Raw genomic sequence first — 14545 nt, 5'->3', positions numbered from 1 at the left:
GAGGAGGTGGCTGCTGTGGAATGGCAGGTGCTGTGTGCTCTTCCCCGGGAGTGAGCTGCTGTCCGAGCTGCAGTAACGAGGAACCGCGGTTCTCCTGCACACTTCACTCCAAAAGGCACCTGTCTCTCCCAGTGCTGCTGCACTGACAGGGACAGCCCTGAGCCACCATCAGTCTGGCATGTCCTTCAAGGTGACAGCAAGCCAAATTTGCTGAGATGAGGGAAACTTAAATAAATGGCCTGTTTGCATGGTGTGACAGACTGGGAGCTTAACTCGAAAGGTCTAAGGACCTTTTACAGCGTGCACACTCAATTACTGTGCTGCCTGATTTCCTGGAGTTAGAAATGCTGCTGACCACCTTGAGGCTGTCATCCAGAAAGAAGAAATGGATGTCTAAAACTGCTGGGAACAATGATGAATTTAATTTGAAGTAATTTCTTACCATGGTAGATATGAAACAAAATATTTCCTTTATAATAAATAAAATGAAAGAAAGTTATCTGAAATTTGTTTTAAATTATTTCTATAGAGCAATCTATGTACAATCAGTATTGCTTGTAGGCAGTTTTATGGGCATGCTTGAGCTAAATTTTATGTAACTGGAAAAATAAATTTACACCTTCTCCAAATGAAACTTGCTGTACTATAAATCTTCTTTGCTGTTTGAGTTCTATCTGAAAAGCCATTTATTAAACATACTGCAAGATGAGAGGGGTTGGGGCAGGTGTAAGTGAAGATCAAGGTGATTAGAACCAACAAAAGAAGAGAAAATGCAAAGAAGAAAAAGCTGGAGTGGTTTGTGCATGTGGCTAATAATGTGTGAGGGAAAAATTACTTTTTCTGGCCCAGTGAGTTCTTCCTGTTCATGTTGACTGTAAGAACTGAGTAAATAAGAATTCAAACTTTGGTACAAAAGGCACAGTCAAATCTGTCCTGTTAGCTGTCATTTTCATTTGTCTTTGTATACTTGCCTGTGCTTCTATGGTATGTCAGTCACACAGTTTCCAGGGAAAATGGTGCTTCTGTACAGTGGAAACAGAGGTGGAGGCAGAAGGCAGCTGATCTAAACATTGTATTAATTTATAGTGAGCTGTGTTTAAAACTCTGCCTTTTTAAACAAAATCCTGAGGAAGCTTTGCTTCACTTGCACTGCTAAAATTTTCTGCAATGTACTTTAATTGGATGTTCTGAAGCAGTAGATACAGGAAAACTCCACAGGCTCTTCTGCTGATACTCAGCTGGCAAGAAGCATATGAGCTGAGCAGAAATTTCTGATTCTAAGAAAATGTGAATTTTCTTCCATATCAGTATTTCAGACAGAGACAAATATCCTTGGTCTTTAAGAGGCCGGATGCTTTTATGAAAAGCTGGTGCAACTGCTCTTCATATTAAAATCAATAAAAATTATCTGTATTTTAAGACTGAGGATTTCCTCCAGTGGTGGTGTTGGAAGGAACGGAGTTTTGATATCTGGAGTCAATCTCTATATTTATGAATAATCCCTCCAGACTAATGAGACCTGCAGAAAATATGTATCCCTTGTGTCTGTCACCCTCATGGCCTGACACAATGTGTATTGTGTATGAGAGTCTTCTGAGGAAAAAGAGAGATGTAGGAGTGTAGAAGTTATCTTTAAATACTTAGTAAATACATTGATTGAGCACAGCTAGAAATCTACAGGAGTCTACCGACTTTAAGAATGGTAATTAATCATAATGCAGGAATATTCAGGAGGATGATATGTTTTAAGAAAACTGCACCCCTCAGTTTAGTGAATCTGTGGTCACAGCTACTGCATCAATATAGAATCTCTGTTTTCTGGGGCCAAGCAAAAGCTACACTATACAAAACAGTCATTTTTTTGTATAATTTCCACAACTTGGTGCTGAGTAACTGTCTTTCCTCAGTTTCCCATTAAGTTAATGTAGAAACTCTTATAAAAATGATATTTTCATGATCTAAGTGGTCTCTTCTGTAGGAAAAATAAATTATCCTATAATTCTAGAATTGTTTTATAGTTTATTTGCATGCATGTTGATATTCATGTATATGATTGTGTGGTTGGAGAATTACTGAGGAAAGTTCAGCTTAGAAAACAGGCTTTACTTTTAGTTCTGGCATTAAGGTGATCTCTATTCTTAGTGGGAAAGTGAGTTTCAGGATTTGGCTTTATGATCTGTGGAAGGTAGTTTGCATGCTTGAGTTCTTTTGAGTGTGAGCTTCTGGTGGGATGCAGTTGTGACACTGTTGTGGTTTGGGAGTTGCTCTCCTGGGAATTAGTGGTGTGGGGAACTGGTCAGCACATCAGGCTGTGATGCAGCTCTGCCCCAAAGATCTGCAGCTGCAGCTCTCATCTGCCTGTTCTGGAAAGGATACCAAATGCTTAGCAGTGCCTTCTGCATGTCAAGGGTATAAGATTCACAGCAGGGAATGCTTGGGTGATTTATAGGAAGAGATGCTTATCCAAATGATTTCCAAAAAATATTTTCAGTGGTGCAAACATCAGTATGTATCAAGACTGTTCCCTGGCAAGTCTTGAACTGGAACAGGATACAATTTATGGGATGAGTAATTTGCTGTGAATGGTTTGTTCATCTCTACTCTAGCATTTTCTAAGCAATTGATTATGACAAATTACCAGGTAACAGGTTTGTTCAGGCTGTGCTTTGAAACAGAGTCTTTACTGGGGATCCAGCCTGCTGGGCTGAGTGAATGTGAGCACCCCTGAGCTTGTCTGAAAAGGAGGATTCTTATATGTAAGCAATCTGTGATTAAAACCTTGTATCAGTCTTACTCATTTATTTTCTTTTAATTTTTCAAATTGAATCCCATCTTTTGCTAGCAGTGATTACAGTGCTGGGGAGGCTCTGGTCACCCTTCCAGTGGTCTGCTTGGCACACTGCAGCAGACAGGGCAGGCTGCACAGCCTTCATGCCTAACAATGGACTTGGTAGCTACTCGCTGGCACAAATTTCCAGAAGGGACTATAGATTATTACTGTGCAGGGGGCTTTCTCTGGGAAGATTTGTTCTGCCCATTTTATCCTGGGGAGTAGTCAGTCCATTGCAGGGAGAGTGCTATGGGCTTTGTGGTGTGCATTGTTCATGTTCCCTAGGCTCCCTCAGGACAGGATGCCTGGAGGATTGGCAGACTTGTGTTCCTGGGCTAGATTTGGGGTTGTCTGCATCACTGTCTGCTGCCAGCACAGCTTGGTGAAATCTAGGTGTCGTGTTTTGGGTGGAGGAGTGCCATGGTCCTTTTACATGTTTATCCCTTGACACAGGAGATTGTTAAGATACTGAAACTGACTCTACAATTAATTTCCCCATGTTTAATGAGATGGTTTTTCCCCCCACCTACTATCAGTACCCCATTATCATAATAAAAAGCATCTGCTTCACCTATAAAACTTGTAGGTTGCTTCTACATTGCAAAGATTTTCTGCTTGTGCTGCCCAAATATGAAAGCAAAGATTGTAACAGATACCTGTTTATATTGAGGCATGGTGTTTGCAGCCTTTTGGGAATATTGCTTTGGAATTTCCAATTTTGAAAAGACAGGTGATCAACACATTCACAGAAAAACAAGTGCTCCTTAGCAAAAAGCTGCGTTACTTGATAATGGCTCGCCATGTTTTGCATTGATTGTATTGTATCAACTGTTATTTAATATTTAAATATTGGAATCCAACCCATTGTTACTAATTTAGAAGGGCAGGATTTATCTTGATATGACAAACCACTTTAGCAAGGTGCTTTTCCTACCCCTCTTTTCCATCCATCTCTAGCACCCTGTAGTAGTGTCTTTCTTTCCTTTGACTAATAGGAGTGTGTTATCCTAAAAATGGTATTGAAATCAGGTGAGTGCAAATGTTATCAACCTGTACTACTGTATGTATGCCAATTATACAGTATGAAATTATAAAGAAATATGGTAGTAATCATTGTCTTCAGATAAAGTGATCATGACTATTTTTCTGCCTTATGGTGATACAGTAGAAAGAAGTTTAATTTCTCAATCTAATTACTAATGTTTTTACAAGTGCTGTATTGGTTGAAAAAAACTTCTATTTTGTTGAAGTTACTCTGGTCAGGGGAAAGGTTGAGGTTTGTTTTATGGCTTTTGATAGAAATCTGAACATATTCCATTTTCATAAAACATCCCTGTATGATGTAAAATATCTTTTTTAATGAGTAGTCATACACATTTTGATATGTCACAGAGGAGGTTTCATTGTCAATACAAGAAAGTTGCTTACAGGACAGAAGTGATTTGTCTTTTTAGCTGAACTGAATCTGTCCAAATTCTGTGTAAGTTCTTGTATGGGATATGAGCTACCATTTCATCTAGACAGGAGAGGGAGATGGGAGCAAGAAAGTAACTTTTCTCTGGTCATGTTGTAACATAATTTGTTTGTTTGGTGTTTTTTTTTGTTTTTGTTTGCCTCTTTTCAGTTCTTGAAACCTTATTGGCATTTTTTTTTGTTTTGTAACTGGTATTCAAAATAAGGCAATTTGTTCAGCTTCACGTTGGCTTGTATTATAAAGCATACTTGTAAACATATATAGACACATACATTTATAATAATAAAAACATTAATGAGACTTTAGGTGGTCTCAGCTGGTACATTAGAAGAACCAGCAAATAAAATATATCACTTTTCAATTTCAAAGGATATAAAAAATAGAATTCAGATAGTGTGAGGAACACAGCTTTCACAGAATTTTTTAGATCCCTGTCTTTTCCCATTGTATTAGAGCTCAGCTAATAAAAAAGTCTGACTAGTGCTAATATTACCTTCTTTCTATTTTTGCCAAAAGAGATATATAGCACCTCATTCCTTTTTTCTCAATTATGCACACATCTCCCTGCCCCCCAGTGTCTTATGACAGTACAGCAACCCCCCCAGCTTTCAGAAATATTTGTTTCTTGAAGGCATCAGTTGGGGTGTAGCAATTCTACTGGTAGCAAGCCCCAAACCTCTTTGGAAGAGCTTGTCCTCGATATTGTTCCTTAACAAGAATTATGGTGAATACCAGGGGCCACACTCATCATCTGGGCTTTGCACCTTCCCTGGTGTATTTTCTGTGATTACTGTCATCCCAGAGAAGAGTTCTGTCCACAGATAAATGTTCTCCTCTTATGAATAAGACGACAGGCAGATGGAGAGCAGCTTGGCTTTTACCATTGCTCCTCAGTGCCCCAGAGCAGCACGAGCACAGGATGAACTCCCACTGTCAGCTGGCGGGCACCAGCCCCTTCCAGCTTCTGCCTTGTAAAGCTCACAGCAGGGATAAGCAGGAACAAGGGCAGTCAAATGGTGGAAGGGAAGAAAGTAGGAGAAAAAGACTGAGGGAGAGAAGCCAGCAGCAGGAAATAAAAACTGGGCAGAGCAAACAATTCTGAAGCTGGAACTGGTATGAAGCTTCAAAGTTGCAAATGTGCCAGTAAGCACGGCTGGTGAAGAGGGGATCTAGGAAGCAAAGGTGAGAATAGAAATCATGCCATCTCAGAAGCTTCTGGTCTTTTCAGAAATAACAACCTTTTATCAGATATTTACCACTTTCAATTGACTCATAGCCAGAACTGCAATTAAGCTTTGATATATTTTATAAAAAATAGTACTTAGTTTACTTTCACATAAGTGAAGAGATACAATTGCACAATGGTGGTTACAATGGTAGAAATACATACCGTTGATAAAATGTTTGCAAGAGATTTAAAAACATACTGTACAGCACCACATCTGAAATTGGATGATGGCAAAATGAATCATAATCCTTGTCTAAGTAAATTAAATTCCTAAATCTTTCTTTTGGAATAAATAAAAAAATACAATGTGCAATATGTGTCTGACACTACCAAAATGTTTCCTGAAGTTAAGCAATATATTAAAACAAAAAAATGAGGTAAAAAAACACATTCATGCATTTAAGCCACCATTAGTCTCAACTCTAAAATAAGGCAGATCATAATCTTTTAAACTGTCTTTAGCCATTTCAATCCTCTTTAGTGCTTTTCAAGACAAGGTCTTGACAGACCTTGCAGAATCATAAGTTAAGATGCTTTTTATTTCTGACAGATCATTTTTGACAGGTTCAGCCATATTTGAAATGCATTACATAGTAGAAAATGTTGCTTTTGTTTAATGAAGAAAGAAATGTAAATTAAAAGGAACTGAGAGAGATGAATGCTTTTAGAGTTAATCACAAATGAGACTGCTTTGAGGGAGAGAGGTAAGGGAAAGAAAATTATGTGTCATCCTCAGTTTTAATGATGTGGAAAAGGGTGACGTTAAACAGGACTTGATGTCCATTATTCCAGGCATAGAGAGCTCTATCTCTCGCATTGTAGTCAAGCATGGATATATGAAAATACTGATTATGGAAAGGAATGTCTGTGTACTCATAAGTGGAGGTTTTTGTGGAGTAGGAATAGTAGACCTTGGCTCCTGTTAAGTGCGAGTTAGTGACATACAAGGTGCCACAGATCATGAAGGATTCTCCAGCACTTCTCTTTGGGTAGCCCGTGCTCCAGCTCTTCAGCACCTCCAGCGTATCCTGGTTCAGCTGGCTGATGACAATGTTGCCTGCATTCTGGTTGGTGGCATACACAGCCCACAGCCCAATCTCATCTGCCATCAGGTCGATATCAGAGAAGCCACCCCAGGTGTAAGGGTAGACGTTGTGGAAACCAGCGTACTCCAGGCTACGCTGTGCCAGCACCCGCCCCGTGTCGAAGCTGTACTTGATGATGATGTTGCTCTGGTACTTGTTGAAATAGAGGGAGCCATTGTAGACAACGTGGTTGGTTCCTGCCCATTTGAATGGAAGGTTGTATGTCCTTGATTCGGCCCCGCTGACAAAGTCTGCGATTGATTTGTATTCACGGACAATTTTATTGTTAGTGTAACTATCCATGTACCAGACCTGGAAAGAAAACAAAGACTGGGAGTGAACATTTCAAACACAGTGTGTGGTTGTGTGATCATGACATGGCATGATGGAGATATTGCAGAGAAAGGAAAACAAGCTTCAGATGCACAGCGGGCTATCAAAGTACAATATTGCCTACATTCCTCTTACAAAAGCAGGAGGAACTCTTGAATTTCTGAATCAAACTTACCTGTACAGGTGAACTCCCAACACAACTGTAACTAACATTAGTCTGCATTTTCAGAGAAATTTAATTCTGGATTATTCAGTGTTTGGGCCTCTGCTATATGATGCTTGCCAAAATATATTTCTAGAGACTAATAATATAAGAGAGAGATGGGAAATGGCATGTGAGATAAACTTGAATTTATACTTAGGAATAAATGTGGTTAAATTATTTTCAGCTGATATTTTATTCAAAGAAAAATGGTCATTTCTTAGTAAAGGAAACAAAAACAATAGCAATGAAACCAGTGAAGTTTCAAAGCCATTTTTTCCCCTTAAAACAGAATTATTACTTCTTTTTAATGTTCTTTATGCAACTTCCATTCCCCATTTTTTTCCTTCATACAATTTGCTTTTTCTCCTTTTAGTTTCTCAGTTTGTTGCTGTCCTAAAGGTAATAGAGACTTCTGGAGTCAGCAGCAAACCTGAATGGACACAGCAGGCAGGGTAGAGCTGCACACAAATTCTTTATTTATTGTCATTTTTCTGTTGCCTTTTCTTGTCTTGGGGCCTTTTTCTGTATTCAGAAAATCAATGTTGTGGGTATCATACAAATGAAACCTAGTGTTTTGAGTTCCAAAGCCCTCTGATGGAGGGAGCATCTTCTCAAAACTGTAGCAAATTTGAGATCCTAATGGAGATCCAAACAACAAAACAATGGCATAACTTGGATATGATGGAGCAAATGATCTGACTAGAGCCTTAATGGGGTCTAATCCTGCCAAGTTTAACTGTCTGCATTATGGGTCCTGCTCTTGGGTAAAAATGTTGATGCTTGTTTTAGATTACTCTGGTTTTTAAAAGACATAAGCACAATTAAATATTTTAGGAAATAAAAAAACTGGGCTGTCAGTTCTGATAGATGTTTGTCAACCCTGAAAAAGTTGAAGGAAATGACCCAAAAGTGCTTAGATAACTTTTGTCTTTGGATATTTTTCCAAAAATAGTGTTGCTTTTTCTCTGGAGATGTTTGAGTGTGAAAATGACTGAAACAGAAAAACATGGTCGGGAATGTAACTTTCTAGGGGGAAATATCTTTTAAAAGGTTAAAATAAAGCAAGTAAGGCTCCAGGACACAAAGACAGTGCCTTAACATACTCGGTTGTTTTTCTCTGATGCCAATGGATCTGTCATCCAGGCTCCAAATCGGGTTCCAGATATCTTCACCGTAATGGGGCCGGTAATTTTCATCAATTTGCCGCATGCTGGAATCAAAAAAACAAATGCATTAATGCACAACTCTCCTTGACATCAGTTAGAGCACAAGACCAAATGCTCCAAACTACATAGTGGCTCCAGGGGATTCAGGCTTATGTTGAAGATTGATTGTCACCATTACTGGAGGAACTTTTCCATATCAAAGAGTAATATAAATATGCAAAAATATACACATAAATTTTTATTGGTATATATTTCTGTATTTACACCTTTTGAAGCACAGTTATGATCACCGGGCATAAGCTAAAATACAACTGATAAAATATCTTCTGAGCTGAAGAACATTTAATAATAAATGAAATGAAGACATAATCCCCCCCCACCTTTCGCCCTCAGAAAGTTGGGCACAAAGGTGAAATTGATGTTTCAGTTTTCCCTTGGCCAGGGTAACAAGGTGTTTAAGGGCAGACACAAAAATGAGCTTGTACACACAATATTGCTGTACTCAAAGCTTGTGCCTGACTGCCCCCTGCTTACACACACACGGCTCTTTCTGTCCTGGAGGCTGCCTGAAGAAAGGGAGTATGAGAATTATTTAGCAAGCTTGGCTGCATTGGTTGGCTTCTAATCCATTTGACTGTCTGTGAGGAAATAATGAAAGTCAATACCATCTCGGATGCTGACCTTCCTAACAAGTCAAAAATCTATATTTTAGGGGACATTAATGAGATATCTGTTAGTAACAAGCTCCTGGTGGAATTCATGTGTTTACCAAGATTTAATATCACACAGTGGTGTGCACATAATTAGCTTGAATAGCATGTTTTTAAAGAAGAGAATGTAAAAATAAGTGCTTCTCTGTGCTATGTGGTTGTGCCATACTGATAAGTGTATTTATCTAGGCAATGTGGAAAGCAAACAGTATCTGGTGTTGAGAGTGAATTTATTCAGCTCAAAAGAGAGGGTGACATCAAGCCTGAATTTTATACTCTGTAACTGGAACAGAATGTATTATGCCAGCCTACTTCAGTCACTTGGAATGGGGTTAATGCTCTGGTGAAAACTCAGAGGATGCGTGGGTAGTTTTTGTTCACAGCCAGGGAAGTTGGATGTATCAGAAATGAAGATAACTGAATGCATGCAGACCTCAATGAGCAGGATAGGCTGTGTCTATTTTCTGGGTCAGTTAAGAGACATTATTAGGAAACATATCTCAGTCTATGTATGTTGCAGTATTTTGAAGATATTTTTGGAATTTTCCATTTTAAAGAATCTTCCAGTTTTTTAATACTTGGTTATGATAGAACATAATTTTTGGATTTTTTTTTTTTATGTAGGCTGCTAGCATTGTGTGCTGAGTGCTCTTTTTCTACAGTATTGCCATTAGCTTGAAAGGTAGAGGACTATAACCTGTCAGGGTAAAGGCTTTTATTTTTAGGTGGTCTGTTAGTAAATAGTCTCAGAAATGGGCAAGAGATAACCCTTCTGAAGGTCTGAGTTTGAATTTGGAATACTTAATTCAGAATGAGTTATCAGAAAACTAATAAGCAGAAAGAAATCAGAATAACAATTACTCCTGAACTTGTAGTTTCTAGATAATTACAACACAGTGAATGCATGAGTTATAAGGGATATGCCAATACAAATTGGTGCCTTTACAATATAATATTGCAATTAGTGGGAAAGCATAAAAATAATTTGGAATCTGAAGGACTGTTTCTTCTATGGAAAAAAAAAATCCAAGAAGTTGAAAGTGGACTCATAATATAAGTTGTGAAATTTTGCTCCTGAATGGGCAAAACTTGTGGAAGAGCCCCTGGCAGAGATGTGAGGGCTCCCAGAGCCACCTTTTGTGTCGGGGGGCCCAGGCAGGGCAGGGGTGTGGCCACTCCAGGTGGGCTCAGCAGTGCCCGGGCACAGTGGGAGCAGCATGGGCACACAGCAAGCTCAGGACCCTGGAGCTGCAGCAGGACAGGGGTAAATCAGGCAAGTTTGGGGTCCATGTGGGGTGTGCACACAGCTTTGGGGTTGTTGCTCTATGTGAGGAGCTTCTGGAGGTTAGAGAGCAATTCAGAGATCTGTATGCTTAAGCATCAGTACTGTGGTTTTTATCCTGAATGTGTAGCTATGATTCGAGTTAGTTACACTCTGCTAATAATTAATGGACATTCAGCTTTCATTTAGTTTAAACTAGAGTTAAACTGTAGTTTAAACTATATGAACTGAGCTGTGTACCCCTGTCATAGGAGTTGGATGCTTTTAGAGAATGATCTTTCAAAATGTATTGAGATGCTGTTCAATGTAAAAAGAGATGACATTGTACTTCAGCCACTAAATAATCAGCAGTTTGAGTCAGGGTATATTTCTGATCTAATTTTTATTCCCAGACAGCATGCAGTGATCAAGAAAGGAAGACTCTTAGGAGAGCTGCTGTATAGCTGAGGGGCAGCTGAAAGTGACAAAGCTTCCCTTTTTGGCATAACAAAACAGAGCACTTTGTAAGAAGCATGAGGATTTTTTTTTCCCTCCTGCCCCATACATTTTTCTTTTCCTTCCTCATTAAACAGAAGCCCATAGATCTGTTTATTTTATGATATAACTTGATGGAACTGGTCTTTAAAACTAAGGAATACTTGTAGTATTCCTTAGTTTTTCCATGTATGGTAAGTGATTCCCATTGTAGCAATAATTCATCTACCATCAGCAAGCTTCTTCTGTAAACCCCAGCAGTACCTGAGGTCTGCTGACCTACCTGCTGACAGCATGGACAGTAAAAAGGAAGCAGCAGAGCTGTCAGAGCCCACCTCTGTCTTGTCATCCCAGCCTCCTCATAGCAGAGAGATCCTTATGACTGGTTTCTATTTAATGAGCAAGTAAAAGAACTCAAACCAATCAGAAAGTCCTCTCAGTTCAGAAGGTACTGCTTGAAAAGACAAGGCCCCAGAGCAAGTCTTGGCTGAATGGTCAACTTGAATCAACTGATGCTGTTTTAAACTGCTTAAGGCTGCAAAAGTAACTTTTGCAGAAGTCATGTTTAACAGCTCACTGACACAAGATGAGTTTTCTCTTGGTTTTAAGCACTTCCAAATTTGCTTTCAGTCCAAGAAATTTTCCTTACTCCTCCACCAAAGCTGGTAACAGCTTCTTGTCTACTTAAGAGTATTGATCTAATCCCTGTCTGTATTCTCAGCTGCAGAATAAACCTTTTAGTTGTTTGAGTGGCTGTATTAAAGTTGATCTTGCATGCTCTGAGGTGTTTTTGCTAGGGATTGGTAATACTAACATATTGAAGGCAGGATCATTTGCCTAAAATTTTTCTGTCATGAAAAGTCTGGGATTTTGAAATTAATGAAAATTCCAATTAGCTTCCAGTGAGGCATTTCTTTAGCTCATTTTGTAAAGAAATAGAACAGAGACAAATATAATGTAAAATGGAAATCACTTCTGGACTATGAATTTTCTATAGCAGTGAGGGGGCCGACAGTTAAAACTGGTCTATGCAATTTTTTTTTCCCCCTCCTTTTCTTTTGCCTGGTAGAAGAGAACATACAAAAAGTTTTGGTTTATAGCAATTTGATTCCCTGATAGAAGAACCAGGTGCTAGTAAAAAGTTAGGTCAAATATATCTCCATACTGGCACATGTGAAGAAGTTCAGGTACTCTAAGAAAAATGTGATACTTGGCTTTATTTCCCCCTTCGTGGGTTACACAGGAAAGCAGTGGGATCATTAGAAGCCCTCTCCTTCCCTTGCCTTTGGAAGAAGCAGCTGACTACATTAGAGAGTCCCAGCTGTAACTGATTGTAGTAGTTGGAAAATCCCAACCATAGAGTCCTTTTACCTCCTAAACTGAGCTGTACAAGAAACATCATAAGCACAATCCAGGTGTTTCTGGCTTGATTCCTCTCCTGTAACAATTCTGTACGGTGGACTCCAGTAACCTGTTCATGATTTCCAGTATTTATATTAAGAAAGAAGTTGAGCATGAAGAGAAGAGAAAATAGATGTACTTTTGTACAGCCTGTGGGCTGTGAAAGTATATGGGGCAGAACGTGTCTGAAGAGCTCCAAAGTGAGCAAGTACCAGGAGGAGGCTGTGACAGTGCAGCTGCAGAGGAGCTGTTTTGGAGTAGCTAGAAATGGGTAGCTAGTGCCATTCTCTGTGATGTGACTGAATATTGGTAGCTGCCATATAGAGCAACTGAGTGTATCATTTGTAGAAGGACTGGCAAGGGAAATAAAACCACAACATTCTCTTCAAGTGTTCATAAGCATCATTATTATGTTGGTTTGTTTGTTTGTTTTTCAGGTAATAAATAGGGGAAATGAAGTGAGTTTTCTTGGCACTTGCACAAATGAATTCCAAGTATTTTACTGCTTGCACTTTCCTGCTTATGGTCAAATTTGTCATAACATACTAATATGAGGGAATGAAGAATTAGTTCTTAATGAATGTATGTTTGCTTTCCTGCATAATATGAATCCAGGATGCACCATGATATAGTTATTAGAGTTTGCTGAGAAGTCCCTGGGTATTTCTACATGGGAGTCATGACTTGCTGTGTAAACTTTGGAAAATTCATTTATGCTTTTGGGCTGCTTGTTCCTTCATCTACAAAATGAGGTTAAGAATCTATATCTCTACTGCCCAGTTTTATACTAAATGATATTTGTAAAGTTCTTCAAATCCCAAAGGGAAGGATACTTTGGGAGCAGAAGTACCACTGCAATCAATATCTCATGCTTGCATGAGATAGCTCCTCTGCCACTGATGTAACAGAACTTTGGATACATAGAATATTCTACTTTTGAATTTTTAACAAAAAATGTTACTCTAAAATATTGTTCAGAGTCTACAGCATAATCAGATGTAGGTGGACATGAATCCAATATATATCTACTCCAATTATGTATCAGAGTATAGGCTTCTATGAATGCTACCCATGTAAGTTTTATTTCAATTTCATAAACATGTCTTGACAAGAATAGGAGAGTTCCAGGCATGCTGTGCAACCTGCATTCTCTTATAAATACCCATGACTTACAGGACTATTAGCAAAGGACCCATATATGCATCCTTACATGTGAGTTTGGGGTGTGTATAATCACATGCATTCTATTCCTATGTATTTAGCTGCATGCACCTCTTAAAAGTTTTGTCAACTGAATTCCCAGCAGCTTCATCTTGAATTTTCTCTTATTCCAAAAAGGAACAAAATTCAGTCATCACAACTGTTGTGGTAACCATTAAACCTCAGTGAAAGTAAGATAAATGCTTAGTTCACTGTAACAAGTGTTGAAAGTGTTCCAGTGCAGATGGAACTTTCAAGTGGCCAGGACAATATAAATAATGCATTATACTGCTGAAAAACACCTGCTAGGGAGAAGAATAGAGAATAGCTATTGCATACACTGATTAGAAAATTGTATTGTGAAATGCAACAAAATATGTGAAGATTCAAGCCAGATCCTGTGGCTTCTGGCTATCAGGCTGGCGTGGACAGGCACAGCTGGGTCATCTCCAGCATGGCCAATGTGGCCACAAAGGAGGTGTTGGCATCAGAGCTGCTTTCCCCTCATGCCCTCTGATCTGAGCACACAGCCCCAGCTCTCAGCAGTCACAGGAAGCCAAACTGAGGCTGTTTGTACTTCAAAAGGCACCCAGCCAGTCCATTAGTAGGGAACCATGAAAGTAATTTCAACTTTTAAGATGAGGGAATAATGTCAGTAAGGATGAATGAATCTGTGTTACATCTTGAGAAGGTCCACTCCCTTTTGATAATGGATATGCTAAATAATTTATTTTATACAAAAACTTTCTACTGCTAATATATGTAATTTTAATGCATTTTTTTCATTAGGTACATCAAGAGATTAGAATGTGTTTCAGGAATTCAGGATAGATAGGATGTCAATACACCTACTAATTCTGTTGTATGAAATATATCTCACACTGTCATTGCTTCACTAACTGTTGTTACAAGATGCTGTAAAAGCAAAGAAAAACAAGATACTTGTTAAACTGATGATTTTTGGTATCTAAAAACTTACTGGAACACTCACTATCAGAAAATACTGTTTATTCATAGGAATTTTCTTGTTTGCTGCAGTATTGCAACACAGCCATTTTCTCCTGACTGCCTTCTGTCAATGCAGTAATGTGTTATTATGTGTGTACTGAGGGGAAAATAGGATCATAAGAAATTTCTGTTTGAAGAAGTCTTTCATA

At 38.8% G+C, this 14545-nt stretch overlaps 1 protein-coding gene across 2 annotated transcripts in view; it reads right to left on the bottom strand.

Annotated features, from left to right (window-relative positions):
* Positions 1-4166: 4166 nt before the first annotated feature.
* Positions 4167-14545, bottom strand: part of OLFM3 (olfactomedin 3) — a 56261-nt gene continuing 45882 nt past the window's right edge. For both annotated transcript variants that reach the window (XM_015636552.2, XM_019007699.1), the window contains exons 5-6: positions 8259-8365; positions 4167-6929 (exon numbers count right to left, since the gene is read on the bottom strand). In XM_015636552.2, the coding sequence (XP_015492038.1) occupies positions 6252-6929; positions 8259-8365 (785 nt within the window). In that variant the 3' untranslated portion in view covers positions 4167-6251. The remainder of the gene's footprint in view (positions 6930-8258; positions 8366-14545) is intronic.

Source organism: Parus major, chromosome 8 (assembly GCF_001522545.3).
Source record: "Parus major isolate Abel chromosome 8, Parus_major1.1, whole genome shotgun sequence".
Taxonomy (NCBI): domain Eukaryota; kingdom Metazoa; phylum Chordata; class Aves; order Passeriformes; family Paridae; genus Parus; species Parus major.
The sequence above is the reverse complement of the archived record's forward strand: the minus strand, read 5'-3'. Positions and strand labels throughout refer to the sequence as shown.